General features: G+C 39.9%; 1 protein-coding gene across 2 annotated transcripts in view; it reads left to right on the plus strand.

Moving 5' to 3' along the window:
* Positions 1-22647, plus strand: part of NHSL1 (NHS like 1) — a 191539-nt gene that overhangs the window by 163747 nt on the left and 5145 nt on the right. Inside the window, exons 4-7 of one of the 2 annotated variants that reach the window (XM_063124615.1) lie at positions 2772-2964; positions 9247-9378; positions 18182-21586; positions 22095-22224. In XM_063124615.1, coding sequence (XP_062980685.1) covers positions 2772-2964; positions 9247-9378; positions 18182-21586; positions 22095-22224 — 3860 coding nt within the window. The remainder of the gene's footprint in view (positions 1-2771; positions 2965-9246; positions 9379-18181; positions 21587-22094; positions 22225-22647) is intronic. The other variant, XM_063124616.1, reaches the window with a different exon arrangement.

Raw genomic sequence — 22647 nt, forward strand, 5'->3', positions numbered from 1 at the left:
AAAGGCCAATGCTATTTTGGGCTGCATTAATAGAAGTATAGCTTCCAAATCACGTGAGGTACTGGTTCCTCTCTATTCGGCCCTGGTTAGGCCTCATCTAGAGTATTGCGTCCAGTTCTGGGCTCCGCAATTCAAGAAGGACGCAGACAAGCTGGAGCGTGTTCAGAGGAGGGCAACCAGGATGATCAGGGGTCTGGAAACAAAGCCCTATGAAGAGAGACTGAAAGAACTGGGCATGTTTAGCCTGGAGAAGAGAAGATGGAGGGGAGACATGATAGCACTCTTCAAATACTTAAAAGGTTGTCACACAGAGGAGGGCCAGGATCTCTTTTTGATCCTCCCAGGGTGCAGGACACGGAATAATGGACTCAAGTTAAAGGAAGCCAGATTCCAGCTGGACATCAGGAAAAACTTCCTGACTGTTAGAGCAGTGTGACAATGGAATCAGTTACCTAGGGAGGTTGTGGGCTCTCCCACACTAGAGGCCTTCAAGAGGCAGCTGGACAAGCAACTGTCAGGGATGCTTTAGGGTTGATTCCTGCATTGAGCAGGGGGTTGGACTCGATGGCCTTGTAGGCCCCTTCCAACTCTGCTATTCTATGATTCTATGAATGCTTTAATTGACCCAAAACATTTTAATGCACTAAATTGTTGAGAGTTTTGAACAAATCTGATACATTTCCCCCAAATTGCTGATTGCCTATTTAACAAATTAATTTATTGACCAAATGACTAGTTAACTTTATTTTATTTATTTATTCATTCATTTATTACATTTTTATACCGCCCAATAGCCGAAGCTTCCTGTATGTCAAAAGTCTGGATGTTATATTATTTTGTATAACCGAATTTCTGCCTTCGTCTTCCCTCTCTGACTTTGTGTTATTTTGCCATCCATCGGATCACTATAAGTGCTTTTAAAAGATGCTTTATTCATAGCTGTGCAGTTGCCTCGAAAAAGAAGGAAAATTGTGTAGTATGTATTTACATCTTTGTTTCCTGCCATGTTCAAAGAGCCCCTGGTGACTGGCTTATGGCAGCTTAGCTCTTGAATACAATATGGGGTCAACATAACATGACAGTTATTCATTTTGACAGTGTCAACCAACCAAATAAAAAGTAGGTTACTGGAGCTTATCACATAGCAGCACCATGCTTGTGGTATCACTCTCTTGGCACACGAGTCTAGGAGAGAGGGGTGGGGGAGAGCCTATTTGGCCATTATAGTAAAATAAATAAAAAACATACTTTATGATTGCATAACATCATTGTTTACACTTCTGTCTTTATGACTCAGAAATGAAAACATTAGAGGAGATGTGTTATCCTAGTAATGGCATCATCTTCCCATTTCTGCTAGCCATATATCTTCAAAACTATCCCTGGACCTGCAGAATGAAAAATCACTTTGGCATGGCTTTGATTTGGTAGTATACCAAATGTAATGCTTCATTTTAAGACTGGTGCACAACTAAAATGCTCTTTTCTTTTCTTTAATGCACTAATGCTGCTTCATAATGAGCATCTTGCATGCTGTCTCGACACCCATCATGTTGTAGGGAACACACAAATGGCTAAGAAATGAAGCTACAGAGAGAAAATGGAGTAGCTCTGTCATTTAGTGTGTTCATTGCTACACAAATGTTAAAGGTGTGGGTTTTTAAATAGAAAAAACCTTTCCCTTTAATATTATAAAATTAGTGAAAATTGCCATGCTTGAATCAGTTCACTCCTGTGTTTTGGCAACATAATTATATTGTGTTGTGCATACTCGCTGTGAAGAAAAGCCTTAAATAGCAAGAAAGTATACAGTGTTAGTTATACTTATCTGATATTAGTCACTCTCATAATTTTAGTCAAACTTAACCCAAACTGACACAAGTATAACAGTATAGAGAACTGCTATTCATTGTGCAAACTATTGACATTTAAAATACCCCTGTGAATATATAGATGTTGTTGAAAGTATTGTGTATGTACTTATTGTTTGGAACAGAGTAAGAAACTGATCACTTTAAGATTTAAATTGAAGAATGAGTTCCTAATTCTTGAAAGTTGCATTGCTCACATAACAATTTATAAATGTGTATTTGGCTTTAAGGTTACAAACGAAAAATGACTGTTCTAGAAGAGCGCAATCTTTTCATTTTTGGTAAAGAAACAAGCACATCAAAAGGAAACTTACTTTAAGGATTCTTCCGAAAAGCATAAAACTTGCAGAAAATATAGGAGTTGTCTCACTTGATCCCTCTTCATTGACCATCAGCACAAAAGGGTGCACCTTCATTTAGAATAGATGGAGTTGGGCTTATATTTTGTTTTGTTCTAGATAGATAAGTAGAACAGGAACCGATAGGGGGTATGGGTGTCTCTTAGTAACTCTCTATGTCACCTTATATGAGAACTTTTAAAACATAGAGTACTCTAAGGTATGAATTGAGGTGAGTGGTTACTTTCTAGATGTGTCCATTAAAGAGCCACTTATTTCAGAATATTGTTATAAGAAGTTTTAAACCAATGTCCAAAACCCCTTCTTAAAACTATGTAACAATTTTTTTTGTACAAGAACTGGCAAAGTTTTTATTAAAAGTAGGTTCATGTGTACATAGATCAAGAACTGAGTAATTTATCTAGAAGTTGCCAAGGTGAAATCATAGGAGTTATTTACAGTATTTGATGCTTTCTTTTAAGAACAATTTCAGTAGTTTTTATTTTACACTAGCAAGATACATATATGTGCAATAAATTTATAGTGTGCTTTTTTTTTATAGTGTTCAACCCCTTCTCCTGAAGAGGAAAAGCTTATTAGCATCAAGAGACCCAAAGCACAAATTCCAAATGAATTTTCTGATATCAACACTCAAACAAATTGGACCAAATCACTTCCGTTGCCAACACCAGAGGAGAAAATGCGACAGCAGGCTCAAGCAGTCCAAACTGATGTTATACCTATTAACGTAACGGGTAGGCTTTTAATTTTGTTGCTGTGTGGTAAGGAAGAAAAGAGGATTTCAAATGGATATTGGTTTTTATTTCATGTGACAATAAATATTGGGGACTGTAGTTTTACTTTAGATACATAAGTATTCATGAAACTTGCAACGGAAGGGTAACTCTGTTGAAAGTACTGATTAAATTACTAGCCAACATTTGAGGAACGAACAATTGTGGCACCTCCACTTCTAAGGGAACATAAAGAATATTGGTAAGAGGACAACTCTAGCATAATGACCTTGAAACCCAAGGATAATGGGTCTTCAACAAAAAGATTTCCTAATAAAAATTTAGTATCTATTTCTCTTTCAAACCGTGAAGGATATTTAAAAAGTCACCCAAGCCAACAATTTTACATTGTTTCTCTGTTGTGGCACTTGCACCATCATAGGAGAAATACTTTTGGTACATATAGTGATGGGGGGATACTTGAGGACCTTGGAGATGAGACATGTACTTTCTTAGTCTTAATAAACTATCAATAGGAGCAATTTAGAAACTGTTTACAACTACTGTGTGTTGGCTTCACAGATGAAATTTTAGCAATAGAAAGTCTATGCTGCTAAAGTCTTAGGCAAGATCCAAGACACTGTGTGTGAATACAGAAACCAAAGGCAGCTATATAGAGAGCTCCGGCTATTGGGCGGTATAGAAATGTAATAAATAAATAAATATATATATATTGGCCTGTAAGAAAAATTCTGAAATCCACAGTAGGGCCTTCATTAAGATCGACTAAGATGTCACATAATAGTGAACAAGCTTTTGATCCAGTTTGCATTTATTGACCCAGTTCACATGATCAAAACATGTTTGTTTTAATCTGCAGCGTGTGCCAGGTTCCATTTTCCTAATTATCCACCTGGGCAGGGCTTGTCTTGTCGTGCAGACCTAGGCAGCATGGCTTGTTTGAGGGGAAACAACCCTCAAATAACTAATATCCTGTAGTTTTGTTATTTGATTGTTAGGATGATGCAACAGCCTGCACCCGAGTGGGTAATTAGGCAAATGGCACCCTGGGATTTAAACAAGCTTGCTTGATCATGCAGACTGGCCCAATGACTACCCATGAGTTGTTTAAACCACAGGAAATCAGTACTGTGAGTGAGTATGCTCCCAACTACTCACTGCTTCTGTTTTCGTAAACAGCCCAGGAACATCCCATTCCTTGGTTGTGCCCCATGATGTCTCAACCCATAACTCTGGTTGTTGAGGGAAAAACAATCCAGTGTTTTAAACCAACAACAAACCATGGGTTAAAACGCTGGGTTGTGTATCCTTTAATAACCTAGAGTTCCAGGTTTGGACATCATGGAGCACAACCTAGGAACAGGAGTGGAAGCTTCGAGAGGTCAGTAGGCAGCATGTTAGCTCACTTGTGTGTGTGGTCCTGAATACCAATGGTTTAAACAACCCTTGGGTAATCATTACGTGTGAAGCAGGTCTTAGAATTCTCTAGAACTCTTAACCAGGCTGGATTTTAAACAGTGCAGAGTGGGGTGTATAGAAAACAAAGGCTGGCTTGGTGTTAAAGGCATAAAGTCTGTATTGTTCACAGTCTTAAAATGGTGATAGGAAGAGATTGCAGACTTAGTTGGATTAGGCTCACCTAGCTGTGATGCAGGTTTCAGATTACACTAGTGAGGCTGATCAAAAACAAACACATTTCCAAAATAAAATATCCACCAGTTATCCAGCTCTGTCTCCAGCATTAAGCAAAACACATAGGGTCCTTATTAGGTAGAGAATAGAAGTAACGAGAAATATCACAATTTTTATATTAGCAAAGGTGGATATTCATTTTGTGAAGTTTCTTTGTACAGTTATGCACTGGAAGAAGAAAAATACAGAACTGACTTCCAGATGACCTCCAGCTCCATTAGGGAGGGAGATCCGTCATTCTCATGCAGGTGTCTCCTCCTCACTGGTGCACTGTGGTAAAACAGGAGACCAGGGCTCATGACACCATTACTGGATTGCAACCACAAGCCACAGTCTAAGTGGTCTTGGGCACAAGTAGTTGATGTCAGTTAAGCCCCATAGTCTTCTATTGTTCTTTAGATTTTGGGATTACATGATGTACGTTATTAACTTTGTTACACCTTTTCCTATCTATTTACTAATAACCATTTAACCCTAATATTTTATTAACAAGATTTTCAGTACTATACAATGGATTGAGATGATTAAGAAACGTTTAAAAGTAATCAGAAATTCTAGAGGAAGAAATTCTAAATAGAATTAAATATTCTTGCGCACTCAACAGTTAGACAAACTGCATTGAGGTTTTTCCCTATCCGTTTCTGCCTTCTTGAAAGCATAGAACACACAGGTGTTAAAAGACAGAAAAATAATCAGCATTTTTACAGTAAGAGAGAAATATATTTAGAGAAGAAGTCTGTGGTTTAATCCTATTTAATGCTCAAAGTATGTAAGGTTGTTCATAGAGTTAGGAAAAAAGGTATCAGATAAACTGAAATACTAAAGCTGAAAGCCATAGTAGTGTAAATTTTTATGCTTTGGAGCCAGGGGTAGGCAACCTAGTACCCTCTAGATGTTTTTGACTACAACTCTTACCTGAGAAAGGAAGAAGAAATATATGAGTTCTTAACTTGTATTAATTATGTCACTCTTTAAATACAGTGAGATGTAAAGACTAGGAAATATGTATTTTCGTCCTTGTCTATTTTTTCATAGGAAGATGATATTTATGCCTGTCTCAGCTAGCAACAGTGCAATGGGCTATTCATCACAATAAAATATTAATATTTCTGAAATAAAATATTAACCCTAGATGTACTTTTTTAGAAATTAAGAGCCTTTTTAATAAGATAAATTAATAATGAACATGACCTTTCACTTGGTTGCACAACAGATGAGACCCTCCCCCCTTTGGTTTCATTAGTTAGTCTTTGTTCAGTAGGACAGATTGTAGTACTGCAAATCTGGTGGGTAACCTGAAGGTGTTGGGGGCATTGCATTAATCTGACAAGCTGCTGACTGACTATCCAGGTTTGGGAGTGGATTTAGTTTCTTGGGTCAGCAGGAGCTGAGCTTGCTTTGGAAAGGATATAATCAAAGTTGTGGTCTTCAAGGGACTGGCAGCATATGCTTTTTAAACACCCTGTTCTACTTGTTAATCCTGGGCCACATGACAATGGGAGCTGGTGATGCTGAGCTAAGGCATAATTAAAAAATAAAGGGCTTCATTCCACAAATTACTGAAGTATCTGCTTCAGTACCACTGACTTAATTGGGACGCTCCTTGATGAACAAGAGACATTGAAGCAGGCGTATGTAAACGTTCTATCTGATTGTGGCCAAAGAAGGCTGCTGAGAAGAGTGGTTTAATTTTTTTTTAATAAAAAAAATCAAATTTAACGTTTTGAAATAAAGTGTAACAACCAATTTTCAAATTTCCTAATTTTATCACATGTGTAAACTGAATCAGAAACCTGATGAAGCAGAGGAGTGGTAAATTTCTCCTTAACCATTGAGTGCAGTATTACAGCCTTACCAAGTAGTTACCACTTAATCCTCTGTATATACCCTTAAGAAATTATTTTATAAAAGTTGGCATTGTATCCTTAACACAGGTTTTGGTGCAATGTACACAACTGTGATACTAGTTCTGTGTTCACAGTGGGATTTTAGACCCTTTTCCTGCAACGACTAGTCTTCCTTCCCTCTTAAGCTGAAGCCACAGAGTGAGCTCCTTTTGAAAAACAGAGGAATTTCAGTAGCATTTGTGATGTGAAATGGGGGACTGCTGCTCAAAGATAAACAATCGAAAGCGTTCCCCCTTCCCGAACGGAGCAGGCTGATGGTCTGAAATCCTTAATCTGTAAAACTCCCAATGCTCCTCATTTCCCTCATCTGCCATACTATTAGAGTTGCAAAGGTTTTGCTTAACAAGAACAACATATCTTTGTGCTCAAATGTTATCCAGGGAAAAACAAATACTTTGCGTATGGTAACTGATGATGGAACAGCTGTCCTTTAGCCTGTGCTCCTGTGTTCTGCAGAAGCCCATGTGCTACCTATTAGTGTGCATTGTGTAGCATCTTTTAAGTCAGTGGCATTCTCCACATTTTCCTTGTGTCAGAAGCTCTGGTGAAGTGTCGTGGTGCAAAGAGGACACATGCACACACGTGGCAGACTCTAGCACATACCAAAGGCACTTTTCAATGAGAAATAACTTGGCCATCCAGACATTTAGAATAAAATTTGGAAGTATTCAGATACCTGCAATTTTCCTTTACTTGAATTAAAGTGAAGTGAAATTATTGTATAATAGAACTTTGCCAAAGCAAATATCTGTATTAAGCATCCTGTGGATTTATAAGATAGAGAAAAATGTAAAGGAGATTTTAACTCTAAACCACTTGTATGTTTTAAGTGATTTGTAAGCCACCTTAAATGACAGAAAAGTAGATAAATACATAAAATAAAAATGGCCATGTTATTAAATCATTGAAAAATGAATGTGTTTAAAGCTACTCAACCTGTAGCAGTGCTGCTGGGTCCAGTTATGATACAACATACAGTCAACTATAAGGCTTTTTCCTTTTACACGCAGCATGTAAGTTTTTAATTTGGGCCCAATGGCTTTAGGAAATGCAGTAACTACTGGTAATTAAATATAGCTAAGATTACAAGCGCAGGAGCAATTTGCTATAAGTGTAACCTATATAGGGCAGGGATGGACAAGCCTTCTGTGCCATGGGACACATTTGACAATTCAAACAACTGTCCTGAGCACCACCGAAAAATGGCTACCATGGGAAGAGTGGCTAGTCACAAAGAACAAGTAACCTGTCTAAAACACTGAGTACAGGACAGGGGTGCAGTTCGAATCTAAATGCACAAAACAATTCCTTTGAACCCAGTTTTCTGTGCCATCAGAAATCTATTTCACAGAAGGCAAACCCCTTTTCTCCCTCCTCTCCTAGTCAATTCATCCCCCCTTCTTTCTCTCTTACCCTTGCTTACCATCTGCTCTGCCTCATCACCCTGGCTCACCACCCATACCTGGCTCATAGACACGCTCTCTCTACTTCCTCTTTTGCACACACACACACACACACACACACACACACACACACACACTCATGCACCATGTTACTTTAAAAAGATGAAAGAAATAAGTTCGGGGGGCAGGATATCTCTTCAACATCATAGGCCTACCCCTGATATAGAGAATTTATAACACTATTCAGTTAAATACCACTGACAGTTGGCATGGCTGTTTGGGAGTGATCAGAGTGTGAAACTTTTGATCCAGGTTTAACTGTATTGAGGGAGCTGTTTCTGATTCCATCTGTGGGCTCCAATATTGGAAAAAAGGGAAAACAACAACACTGGTTTAAAATACAGTAGAATTCAGAGATACAGGCATTCGGGGCAGAATCCAATGGGGCGCTTAAGCCTCTACTGATTAGTGTCCACAAGTGGTATCTCCCTCTTGCGGAAGGAGGATTTACTGCTTATGAAGAAACCAGAAACAAGGTAAAACAGTCATTTCTGGTGTAGGTCAGGTCCGTGGAGTTCACATCGGGGAGCTCCACTGACCTGCTCCGATTGAGAAATAAGTGTTTCTGTTCCTTTCAGGGTTTCTGTTGCACATCTGGTGGATACCGCTCGTGCAGTGGAACTGGCGTGACCCACTGCTTGTGCAACAGAATAAGTGGGGCACAAGAGAATCAGCAGAGGCCTAAGCACCCTTTTAGATTCTGCCCATTTCATTTTGACAAATCTGAAACCTGTTTCTCTGAATGTTTTCCAAATTCTTCCTCACCTTACACATACTGTCATAAGACTTTGTTTAGAAATTTAGTTGAAAGGATTAACTATGGCATGGGCAAATGAAAAAATACCTGGCTTACTATACAGTACCTATTACTCAAGCTCATACCTGCCTCTCTTTTTCTCTCCCTTAAGCATAAACATAATGCACCTATAAGTGATCAACATTGGTACAAGCTGTAAAGCTTGTTGATATGTTTAGATCAGATACAGATTCAGTCTGATGAGACAAAAGCCTTTGATGGGAGCATATAATCCCTTACATTCTTAAGCCTTAAAGTGACAGTATGTTGTATCTTATCTTCAGTGTATATCCATTCTGTATGACTGAGCTAACATCATATATTAATGCCTTTTCTTCATTTCTACAATAAGCAAGTGGAAGAAAGTGCATGATGTCAGCGTGCTTGAAAGTAATGGTGCTTTGCTTGTTCTACTGTACATCAGGGGAGAATTTTGACCGCCAAGCCAGCATACGGAGGTCTCTAATTTACACAGACACTGTGGTAAGGCGGCCGAAGAAAGTGAAAAGGAGAAAGACTATTACAGGAATCCCAGACAACATCCAAAGAGAGCTAGGTATGGCTCATCAGAACTGTATTCCATTCCAATTAATAGTCACTGCTTACCGTAACTAAACTCGTAACATTTACCTGCGCTCATGAAGCCAATACAGTCTGATAGCCTATTAAAAGTTTCAAATGAATATGTGCCTAATCATTAAAAAAGAATAGTCGATGCATAAATTGATTACTTTGCCCCCACCTAGAAATTAAATTTCCATTTTTACTGAATGCAAAAGCTGCCATTTTCAGAACTTACGTACTGAGACGATAAAAAATCATTAGGAATGTAAGAACTGTTTCAGATTTTGCTTTTTATTTACATTGACTTTAAAGATATGTCTCAGGGTGACATTTGAGTATGTCCATTTCACATTATATTTATTCCTATAATGCAGGAAATATACATGACTGGATTTGGCTGCATTAAAACTGGTCTAAATTCAATGTCAATCAATAGTGCTATTGACATATTCAAGGGTAACAAATGAAGCAGATCTATGTTCTGCTCACTTTCAAGGCCAGTTGGTTTTACTACAGAGATATTCTCATTGCATGTCCATATGGTGAAGGAAATACATGCATGTTGATTATGGCAGTGTACATGCTGTTTTTTATATGGATGTGTTTATCTATGTAGCAGAACAGTACTGTGAGACTTGGCCTTTAGAATTGTTACTGAATATGTCCTACGTACATCTGTGTAAATTGAATCACACCTTTTCTGAATCTATTGCCGCATATTCCATCATACTTGGAATACTGTGACAATGCATTGCAGCAGTCAGAACAGAGTGCATGACATAGGTGGAAGTTTACATTCCTTCAGTACTTATTCCAAACAAATACTTTTCTAGTCAGTTGTAAATGGGAAACTGATGGCCACGATCCATGAGGTTTATTTAATACGGCTGTTGATTGGGTTGTTTATTCTGCCATTTTTATAATCATATTTTTGGAAAGTAAAGTCATGCAAGTGAATGTTCCATTATTTATTGAACTCAACTCAACTTTTTATTTAAGGGTGCTGCAGAGCAGAACTACATATGACACTTGACCTAATTGACTATGTTGAGTTTTCTTCCCTTTTTCTGAAACATTTAAGATGCAAACCTACACATGTTTAGACAGAAAAAATCCTACAATTCCCAAATCCTACAATGCTGGAAGTTGTTTGGATTTTTTCTGCCTAAACATGCATAGGATTGCACCCTTAGTCTGATTGACCTGTATTGTTTCCCTGCCTTGCTCCACATCATTGCTGCTGATAATGGGGAAACATGGGGAAATAGTATGGCTAAATCTGAATAAACATTATAAGGAGAGGCAAGATAATATGATATGGAGCTGCTGTGTTTGACATTGAATGTAATCCTTCATTGAATGCAATCCTTAATTGGTCTGAAAACAGTATTTTTCAGTATGTTTTTCAAATGAGTGAAAGCCAATCTGACTATCATAAATAAATCCATCATAGGTGGTCCTTCTCCACCCCCCACACCATCCCCAGGAATGCCATCTGTAATACAGGAAAGCAACTATGGCTTGGTAAACATAATATCTCTGGGGTATGCAGTTTCATCTTAATTGCTGTGACCTATCCTTTCTCATTTTTGTGGGCCAGTTTGGGACATTTCTCCCCTCCCCAACGGCCTCCAGGGCGCCATCCTACGTTGTTCAGAAGGGTTCCCCAACCTTTCAGAGAGATGTTTTGAGGGGTAAAGTTGGTTGCAGAAGTGAAGACAGAATGGGAAACCTTATTTCCACAAACTTAAGTTAATTTATCTAAAACCCTAAACCAGTATCTTTAACATAAATATCAATAAAACTGAGACAATCATACCAGTTAAAAATAACAAGTTCAGAATACAAATGTCTAAGCAGGCAAATTAAAAGCCGGTATAAATACAAACATCAATGAAAGACATACCGAGAAGAATTCTCCTATGAGTTGACCCATGTCTGTTCGTTGCTTCCATTAGTAGTTGGCAGGATGGCCTTCCCCAATCTGGCCATGCTGTCTGGTAATTGTGGGAGTTGCAGTTTGAAGCACATTTGGACGGCATCAGATTGGGGAAGGCTGGGTTAAACCATGGGAGGGATCCCTCTTATAGTACCGTTCATCATCCTTATGCTGGCTCAATGGAGAGAAATGTTTTGTGTGGCATTGCAGTAAGACTGAATGACATGAGAATTTAAGTTTCAAATTCTGGATTTGGAACTGTAACATAATAAACAATATTCATTCAGTATCATGTTAAGATTTCCACAAGCAGGCATGCGGTAAGACATCTGCCATTGGTTTGGAACCCAAGATGCATGATGCAGATAAAACAGACTGGGTGGTATTGTGTTGCAGTTGAAAAGAAGTGATAAGTGGAAGGGTAATGCGCCCTTTTCCAGAATACCACCTCTTTGCTTCAGATTGCATCTCCCCAATATCAGTTCAAAACAGAAAAGATGTGTAGGCTAAGCTTTGTGAGCTCAATTGTCTAACTTGATATTCTAGGTAAGTCCATGTGAACATCTTTGAGAGTGGAAGAAACAAGTAACCCGTTCCTGCTCAAAATCAGTACATCCCCACAGATGGATTACTTTTAAATCTTGCTTTGACATATTTAATTACTGACATCAGTAATTACTGATAATTACATCATCAATTGTGAGGATGCTTAAAAACACAGCTACAAGCACCACACCCCAAATCATCATGAGCAGTACCACTCTCACCTCCTCTTTCAGAGGAGGCCCCCATCTTTCACTGTTTAACCTAGCCTGTCAGTGACTGATGTAATCAAGCAAGCAACATCTCACAGGAGGATTCCTCTAGCAATTTAGTAAAGCTCAGATGCTGCATAAGGCAATGCAAGATTAGGACAACATGGGGGCATCTTTGCTGGTCCCATACATTCCATTTATTTATTTATTTACAATATTTATATACTGCTTCCCATTGAAAATTTCGGAGTGGTATACAAGATAAAATAAAAATAAAAACAGAATAAAACACTTAAAACAGATTTTAAAAGAAGCAAATACAGTGACTCATGGCTGGACATAAAGGAAAGGCTTCCTGGAATAATGATGTTTGCAGGAGGTGCCAAAAGGAGTACATCCTCCCCATCTGGATTTGGGCCTGAAACATCAAGGAAAAGTGTGGATGTGGGGAGGGTAAGTAGTAAGCAAGCACAATTTATGATTGCACAACATCATAGGGCATGTCTGTTAAAGTGCTAGCCCTAGCTTTCAGTTTCTTGGTCTTGTGAAACTTGAGCCAACATGAGATAGCCTTAACTCTGGTCCTAAACTAGCAGGGTTTTTTTTTTTTTTTGTAAATGTTATGTGGCCATTTGTCACAAGTTTGCTAAGTGGATGAGGAGGAATAAAATCAAAAATAGTTTTCTTTAATGGTTAAAAAATAGAATTGAAGATCCATGCCTTGTGATGCCAAACAGTTTGGCTTCTTTATGGACAATCACACTCACAGCAGCTTAGTTCTGGATGACTTCCTTGAGTGCACTATAAAGTCAGTACAAACAAACAATTTAAAAACAAAACATACACTTGTCTGATTAACTCCTGAAAGGAAATCCAACTGCGGCTCATTTGTTGATGAAATTGTTGTAGGAAGCTAAAATGGACACATGGACCATAATGACAACCCATAGTTTAAACAACTTATAGCTCGTCATGAACAAACAGGAGAGAGTGGGCATGTTGCTTGCAGCACACCCCCACTTCTGCTTTTAATCAGCTCGTTCATAGGTTGTGACTTTGAAACCCAGAGGGCTGGATTGTTCAGGGGTTTAATAATCCTGCAGTTAACCCATGGTTTATTGCTGGGTTAACTGCTGGGTTGTTTAGCCCCTAAACAACCCTCCCTTCTTTGTTCACACGTCATACTCAACCTATGAACAGGCCAATCATATGTTGTTAATTAAAAGTAAAAGTGGCAGTGTGCCTGCCCTCTTCCGTTCACCCCAACAGCCCCAAACTGTTGGGTCCAGTTATGGGCTGTCATAACATGCGAACTGTGTGAAAGACTTGACATAGGCAATATGGTTTAGAATTAGGATTACTAGATGCAATATGTTGTTACAATTGACTAAAGTGTCATGAGGTTATACTGCCATATTGAGCAGATGAAAGAAAACTGCAATAGTATATACTATAGATTTTCTTTTCTGTCAAGGTTTTTATATCTGATCAAAAATCATTGTGAGTTCTACATTATTTCAAGTTTTACTGTGGCTGTACGGTTCATGCAAAGTCTAGTCACACATATATCAAGAACAAGAGGGGGAGCAAGGGAACAGAGATTAATAACTATTTAAAGTGCTTTCCAAAGAAGGAAGGTTTGTGTTTTTGAATATGTACAAATAACTAAAACGTAGGCTGGATCTGAAAAGCTACTTTAGTAATACCCAAATCGTATATAGTAGAGGTTTTACAGATCCTCATGTAATACCATACAGCTCTTATGAAAATCTTCTTAGTTTAAAAAGTGATTTGTCCCTTGATATGAAAAACTGTTGTTTGAGAAAGACAAGCCTCCTTAGGCAGACAAAATTAGTTGCATGGTTCTGTGGATTCTAGCCATAAATGAAAAGAATCTTGACTAGATGGTGACCAAACTGTTGTTTTTTTAGTGTTTGGCAAGAGATTAACACCAACTTTCAATCATTCCTTTGTTATTGCACTACTTTTCATATCCAGGAACTGCTTAATTTATTCCTGCCTCTAGGCCATTTATAATTCATTCTGCGACTTAGTAAGTCGTGTGGAAAAGGACAGTTTGTAATTGCTCTCTACCCAAATCTAGGGACACTGCTGCATTCAGAAAATTTACCTCAGTCGGACTGAGGAAATTCTAGTGGGGCAGACTTGTTTTGGGCAAAATGTACACTCTCAAAGTCCTAAGCACCTAATGTGGGAAAAGTGTTGGTAGAGTCTTAAGGGATCAGTTCCCACCCACATTCTACAAATTAGTCCTGCAAATCCTAGCTTGTCCATACCCACTTCAGACGAACTTAAACGTTCAGTTTCCAATTATTCTTGTTTTCATTTGGGATGAAATGTGACCCAAAGTTGTGGTTTCACTTTTGAAAATGAACAAAATGTCAAGGTGAGAATGCCACACTAGCATTACTGAGGATTGTTCAACGCAAACTGGGTTGCTCTTTTCCAAAAACCCACAATTCTGCATTCAGACATCATTAGCTCAGTGGGAGTGGGCGAGCATCCAGGAGCTGGGTAGCTCATTCATGACTACCTCAGGTTTAAACAAACCGTGGGTAGCCATGGCTTATGAACCAGGTTATTGCAAGTGATTGCATTATTATTATTATTATTATTATTTATTTATTTATTTATTTATTTATTTATTTATTTATTTATATAGCACCATCATTGTACATGGTGCTGTACAGAGTAAAACAGTAAATAGCAAGACCCTGCCGCATAGGCTTACAATCTAATAAAATCATAGTAAAACAATAAGGAGGGGAAGAGAATGCAAACAGGCACAGGGTAGGGTAAGCAGGCACAGGGTAGGGTAAAACTAACAGTATAAAGTCCGCACAACATCAAGTTTTAAAAGCTTTAGGAAAAAGAAAAGTTTACTTACCATACACAGATGCCTACATACAGTGGGACTTAAAGTGCTCATCATATATCTGAGGGGGTCTTACTGGCTCTTACAGACCAAGAATGGCTAAGGGCTGTGGGTTGCCCACCCCGCTTACAAGTGCTGCCTTCATATAGGTAAGGATGCAACCCTATACACATCTACCTGGCACTAAGTCCAATTGAACACAAACTTACTCCTTCTGAGTAAACAAGCATAGGATCGCAGTGCAAAGGACTCTTAATGTGATGTCATTTTCATAGGGCCCCTATTATTGCATGTGAAAAATGTGATGGTGTGCATTCACCTTTAAAAGATGGAGACAGGTATGTTACGTATTTCCATGCAGATTTATGTTGTGTCCATGCTTGGATTTAAATAAAAACAAAATATTTTGTGGCATTTGGCAAATGCCCATTTTTTCCTCTCACTTTAAAAATGAGTAAATATAATTTCACAGTTTGTCCATATGAGTGGAGGGTTTTCCCCCCTCTTTCTTTGATTAGCTTTTGTTTCTATAGACCTTTTGATAAAGTTCTTCTGTTTGGAATTACCCTGCTGCTTGCCAGCAGTTGAAGGGACGTGATGTAATTTCTCACTTGAACCCATTATCCTGGAAAAATTCTAAAGGTCATGTTCTCACTGCATTGAAGTCCCTGGTAAAACCTCACTAACTTCAGTGGGATCAGGGCTTCAATTTATGCCTTTTGAAAACAAAAATACTTCAAAAGCAGGCCAAATGCAGGAAAATGTATGTAAAGGGTTAATTTTGTTTGAATTGAAATAGTAAAAGCAAGTTAATGTTTCATAAATGCCCTTGCCCTTAACTTTTCGTCCCAGTCTCGTATTCTGTTCAAATGCTAGTGTACTGTATGCCAAGGAAAACAAGTGTATGTAGCTTAAACAGCTATTAAAATTTATGGAAAGAACGCCCTTGCTGTTCACAGTCCAATTGCATTGAACAATTAAGAGTATTGAAAGGGTCTGGGAGGGAACTCCTTATCTGACATGCCATAAAAACTCTCAAGAGCAGCTCAGAAGCAGGCATTTCTAAATGTCTGGGTTGTTCCTTTTCAGTGACCTGCAACACTTTGGATAACAAAGTTCTCCCTGCCCCTTTTCTGTTCTTTACACCATCCCAGTACAATTTGGGGTAGTGAAGAAGAAGGAAAGGTACAATACAAAAATGGCTTTTGTAATGCAATAATACATAAGGATATAAACACCTGAAAGACTTAGTCTTAGCTCAATGGCTTTCAAACTGTTCTGGTAAAGGTTCCTCAGAGGTTTGTTGGTGTTCCTCAATTTAAAACAATCAGTAATGGCAAGCAAGCATCTTTGAAAGACAGCAAACCACAATTGATTTTCCCCAGCAATGCACAATGACAGAAGAACGTTGGTTGTAATCGAGATCAGTCTCAGCTCACAGTGCGTAACAGTGAAGTCAGCACTTCATGTGAACTGTTCTAGTACATCCTAGAACAGCCTTTACCAACCTGGAGCACTACAAAATGTCTTGGGCTACAACCCCCATCATCCTCAGACCCCAATCACCCACCCTCGCTGGACTTGGACATCACAACAAGCCACGCCAGCAAGAGTAATTATATTGATCTGGCTGGCACACACAGGATGGTTAATAAGCCACCATGGCTTATTAAGCACTCTGCAATCATGTGGACAGGTTCAATATCTCATGAGCAATCTCTTCATCTGCATTTCAGACTGCAGCCATTGACCTGGTTCAGATGACACGACAGCCCACTGTGGATTAATTAACCCTCGAGGGACTGCAGCGCATGGCATCACCATTATAAATATGCAATTCCCGGCCAAGGGCTGCCAGTGCTTGTCATGTTGTCTGAACCCGGCCAGGAAGGGTTAAACACTCATATAACCCATGGTCTTGTCTAGGGTCATATGAGGGTTTTTAAACCCTCGAATAACCCTCCCTGGCTGGGTTCAGACAACACGACAAGCCATGGCAACCCCTGGTCAGTGGTTACATATTCATAATGGCAGACATCACATAATGCAGCCCCTTGAGGGTTTATTAGTCCATGATGGGCTATCGTGTTGTCCGAACTAGTCCACAGACTAATTAGGGAGCACAGCTTGCCTCAATAGGTAGTGACCAATGCTGGTTTTGCACATTTTGTTCATCATCAAAAGTGGAACCACAATTCTGTTGATATTCATTGAAAATTGTGGTTGGAAACCACTGTTCTTAAGTGCTTGGTTTTCTTTATTAAATATGCTGAAATTTCTTCATTCTGACTTTACTTAAGGAGGTTGGTGATTTTAAAGACAATTTTTAGGGCTGGGTTTTTCCTCTGTGACATAGAGCGAGGGCCCCCAAATAAATATATCACAATGCAAACAGAATAATTTAAGCATTAAGCATTAACAATTTAATGCTTTAAGGTGGATTCCTGCATTGAGCAGAGAGTTGGACTGGATGGCCTTATAGGCCCCTTCTAGCTCAACTATTCTATGATTCTATAATAGAAATAGAGTAGAAATAGAGTCTCTGTGGAATTGTGTGGATTTCATGAATTCCATACTCCTTGTGAAAGGAAGATACAACGGCCCTGTTCAGACAAGACACTAAACCATGGTGCTTAACAACAAAATGGTTAATGGAATGCAACCTTAATGCATTCTGTTAACCATTTCGTGGTTAAGTAGCATGGTTTAGCGTGTTGTCTGAATGGGTCCAACATGAAGTCATGGCCAAGGTTTGGAAAGCACAAGGGTAGGGAAACCGCTTGTCTAATTTGGATATTCTCTTCCGTGTTTGCCCCAGGAATTAAGGATAGTGCGATATTTTATGGCATGTATATAGAATAGTGTAGTACATTGTGACAAGCATTATGGACTGTTGGAAGCAACAATAACAATGCCTGATACGATTTTAAATGTATTTAAAGTGAAGTACACAGGCAGCCAAGTAGGCTGGTATCAAATGGTTTCCACCTTTTGGTTTGGATAACAGCAGCTATTATCATATATCATTTAAAAAAAAATATCCAAGAACAGGAGAGGAGAATCATTAATGTAAATATAAATGGACTTAAAGTTCTTGCTGATATTTGGAAGAAACGAACATATTTATAACTGCTACAGCAACAAATTAATGCCGTCTAAATGTGTTGTCAGTTGTGTAACAGTTGTTTTATTTTAACTTCAACAGTTGGCAGTGGTAAAAGTGACTTCCGTGGCCATTCTTTATGTGTCCCTGATCATTATTCCACGCTAGGAAGACTTGATAGCTATCATTCTTCTATGCAGCAATGTGACACCAAGGACTCCAGCTGTCAGACAGAAGAAGTTAAAGTGGTGCCACCTTCAGTGAGGCGAATACGTGCACAGAAAGGTCACGGAATTGCAGCCCAGATGTCACAGTTGTCCAGTTCCTCTGGAAACATGTCTGTGATGAGTGATTCTGCTGGGGTAGTATTTGCTTCTCGCCTAAATGATGACCTAGGTTTTCACAGTCTACCTCGGCCTGGGGCAAGAGTGTCCTTACAGTTACTGGAACGTAGGCATAGCCTCTCTAAGTCAACAGAAGATGGAGCTTTGTCGCATCCAATAAGCAAATTGCAAGTGGACAATAGTATAGACCACATGAGGAATAGCAGCAGAACAGGTGTGCTTCAAAGGCCAAAGTCTCAAGAAGTAAGGAGCCCTGAGGGTGGACAAGCAGAAAGCCCAGCATGTGTGGTCTCACCACATGCTACGTTTTCAACCAGCATCATACCAAATGCTACCCTCTCATCCTCTTCAGAGGTAATTGTTATTCACACACCACAAAGTGCTGGATCAATAGATAGTAAAATCACCAACTCCTCTTCATATTCCAAGGCTAGAGACAGTCTTGTTGCCAACAGCATAGTAAGCACAAAAGATCAACAACACCATTCTTCTAGTGGTACCTGGAGTGAGACCAGTTCAATTCATCACTCACAGTCCTCAGACATTACTATCTCATCAAATGCTGCGATGGTGCTTGCCCTTGGAGATTCAGGGGTGTGTCTTAGTGGTGCAGGAACTGTGGAAAATGCCCCCCAAAATACGATCTACAGCTGTAGAAACAACCTCAGTTTTCCAAGCCACTCTCAGGACAGTGACAACAGGAGTGAATCGAGTTACTTGATGGACAAAACACAGGGCAAAGTTCAGAATAGCACAGAACATTGTGGGTTGAAGCATGCTGGAAATGATGGGACACCTTTACACAAGCCCAGCTGTGCCACTCCAGGATGCTCCACACCTGTGAGCAACTTAAGTACGGGCAGCCTTGAAAGAGTTTCAGTCAAGGAAGACTCAAGCTCTTTATATTCTGTGGACCATGACGGCTATTATACTTCCATGCATGTGGACTCGGGCCTCAAGTCTGGTAACAGCTGCAGTAGTAATAATGGCTTTGGAAATCCCAGACATAGTGTCATTAATGTGTTTGATGGGGTTGAGAAAAAATCCCTGGGAGACTTGTCCTGCTGCAGCGACAAGTCCCTCTCACGAAGCATCTCCTTAAAAAAGGCAAAGAAGCCACCTCTGCCACCATCTAGAACAGACTCTCTTAGAAGGGTCCCTAAGAAGAAAGCTCAGTCCAATGGGCAAGTTCTGGATGACATGCTGATTGCTAGCCTGCAACACTCCCTGCAGTTGAACCTCAAGTGCAAAAATGGCAGCTCACCATCTCAAAGTCCCAGCAGTGATTATGATGACCCTTGGGTGCTGCGCTCTCGTAGCCAGAGCTCTGTGAGTGCCAGCAGCAGCATGATGTCTGCAGCAGGCCTGAACATGTACTCCATCTGTGCTGTCACCCCCTCCCAGAGTGAGACAAGCAGTATCAAGTCAGAGTATGCTGATCAATGGGGCTACTACAGTGACTGTCCCGGGATGCCTGACGATAATTTAAAATCCCCCGTAGTGCATTCAGCTAATACTGCACCCAGGCTGAATGATTATCACGTCAGCCGCCTTAATGACGGGTCAAGGGCTTCTGCACCGCATGTGCCCAGCGGGTTGACCAAACCAAAGGCAGCTTCTCCGGAAAAGTCACACAGAGTTACATCGCCATCTAGTGGGTATTCTAGCCAATCCAACACACCCACAGCACTTACGCCAGTGCCCGTCATTCTAAAATCTATGTCGACAGGGAATGGGAAAACAAAGATGAAGCCTAAAGTGCCTGAAAGGAAGTCATCCCTGCTGTCTTCAGTTTCCATGTCTTCCTCCTCCACATCTCTTTCTTCCAATACATCTGCTGAAGGGAATGTGAGTGTGAAGAAGCCCGATCCTGGTCCGAGCTTCCCTCTTGTCACTTCTCCACTAATGTCTCCAGACTCTGCTGACCATCTTCTTTTTCCTCCCCCACCACCCCCGTTAACAGATGTTATGGATTTGTCTCTTCTACCTGGCTCTCCCAATTTCCCACCACCTCCACCAGAAGCTGTTATAGGTGCATCACTTCCTCAGAGTGTTCCATGGTTTAATTGTCAAGATAGATCATTGAGTCATTTTTATTCCTCATCATTACCTGACCCATCTCCTCCCCTTCCACCTCCTTTCCTTTCTTCAGTTCCTCCACCAGCACCACCCTTGGACCCCAAATTCACAAAAGATGCATATAAACATGCACCATACTCTTTCAAGAAACGTAAACAGGAAGATTCTTGTCCCAGCCCGGTAAAAACACTATTAAATAAGGAAGGTCCCACTCGGCCTGCAATGCCTCTAGTAACTACCCAAGCACTGCAAATGGTACAGCTGAGGTCTGTGAGGAAAACTGCTATGTCAGAGGCTGAACAGACAGTTGAATCAGATTGCAAAATCAATTCTCAGGAAAAATTGTCTAAAGTTCTCATATCTCAGTCGCCTTTAAAACCATGTGTGTCAGTAGGGTATAGCGACAGCCTGGATGAAGACGAGGTATTCCCGCCTAGAGCTTTTGAGAAAAGCTTTGTTTACAGCCCTAGTCAGAGGCCTTATCCAGGTTGCAGCGGCAGTACCCCTGAACTTACCTGGGGTAAAATGCCTGGAAGTGCAGCCAATCTAGCTAACTCTGTTGTCAGTGATTTACCACCAGCCAGTGTTGAAGAAGCACCAGTGCAGAATCAAGGTTCTCACAGTGAACTTGCAAGTTCATCACTTCAGGGACAGTCAGGATCTCTCAACAAGCCTCAGGGTATATCGCCAAACAAGAAGCCGCCACCTGTTTCAAAGAAACCCAAACTGTTCCTGATTGTGCCACCCCCACAGCCTGATGTTACAGCAGAAAAAATAGCTGAAGTGGGTGAAACCGTCAGAAGCTCTCCGAGTGTAACTACAAGGAATGCTGCAGTTGCACAGTACAGTCAGCCTAAAGACTGTCTTTCAGATGGACTCTGTTCTTATGAAATGGACTCTGGCAGCCTTGTTCCAGAAGGAGGAGCTGCAGGTTCCACCTCCTGTGAAACCCTGGAAACCAGTGTCTCTACACTGCAGCCCAAGCAGGGGGAGCAGCCTGGCATATGTGAGAGGAGCCGTTCTGACAGAAATGGAGACAGCATCTCCAGAGCAGACAGGCACCTGCCTCAAAGTGATGAAAGTGGTAAGTCTGTTTTCCATTTTGTTCTCCATCTTCACCTAGTGTATTAGTGACTGAACATACTTGGGGGTGGAGTAGAGCAGGAAAGGTTATTGTATCAAAGCCCTCAGTGCAAATGCATACATATCTTAAAGAAAGTCATAGAGCTTAGGTTAGTTATGTGTAAAAAAAAAATTCCGTACTGCCTTTTTCACTTAAGATCAAGGTTTTGTATCCCTATTCTAAAAAGTCCTGGTATGCATTTGTAGCTTTTAAATTGAGACAGCAATGGTAGCCATTTTGGAGGGGAGAGGAACCCCCAAACCTCAAAGGGAGTTTTATGTTCCTTGAAAACAAAAGCTTTTTGCAGACTGCAATTACCCAAAATAATTTTGTGATGGTCATGTGTACATTTAAGGAAATTTACAAACGGTATTTGTTTGTTTGTTCTATTGCCTACTGAACTGTGATAACTTCTCTTTCTGATGCTGGGAGTTTTTAAAGCCATGTAATTTTCATACTTGCATTTTAGCTGAGGTGTTTGAATCAGATGCAGTGAACAGCATTTTACTGCAAAGCCCTACTTATGGGGAAGGCAATGAGGTGCTGGCAATGCCAACTAGACCAAGGACTACTGAGGATCTTTTTGCAGCCATTCACAGGTATTGATGAAATTGGCTTATTTGTGTTCCTCCATCCATTACCCTTTGTAGTTTCTTTAATATACTTCTCCCTTCATGCACAAGGTTGATGGATGGTGATGATATTAATTCTTAAAGAAACTCACTTTAGATGCCAGAATTATGTAATCAAATTACACCATAAATATGCATCTTTCACTGATTTGTAATAACGTTTTACTAATTTTGAAACTAAACTTTGCTAACAACAAAATCCAGTTTCATAAGATTGGTACCTTTGCCCCCTTTTTCATGCCATGACCCCTTGTTTATATTGTACTGTTGCTCTCAGTCTGCTTGATTTAACATATACTATTGCTTTCTCTGTGTATCTTTTTGTTTCATTCCCTCTGCCCTCCATCCTTTTTTACTCTTCTCCGCTGATTATATGGTGCAGTTTGGGAC

This window comes from Elgaria multicarinata, chromosome 4, assembly GCF_023053635.1.
Source record: "Elgaria multicarinata webbii isolate HBS135686 ecotype San Diego chromosome 4, rElgMul1.1.pri, whole genome shotgun sequence".
Classification (NCBI taxonomy): domain Eukaryota; kingdom Metazoa; phylum Chordata; class Lepidosauria; order Squamata; family Anguidae; genus Elgaria; species Elgaria multicarinata.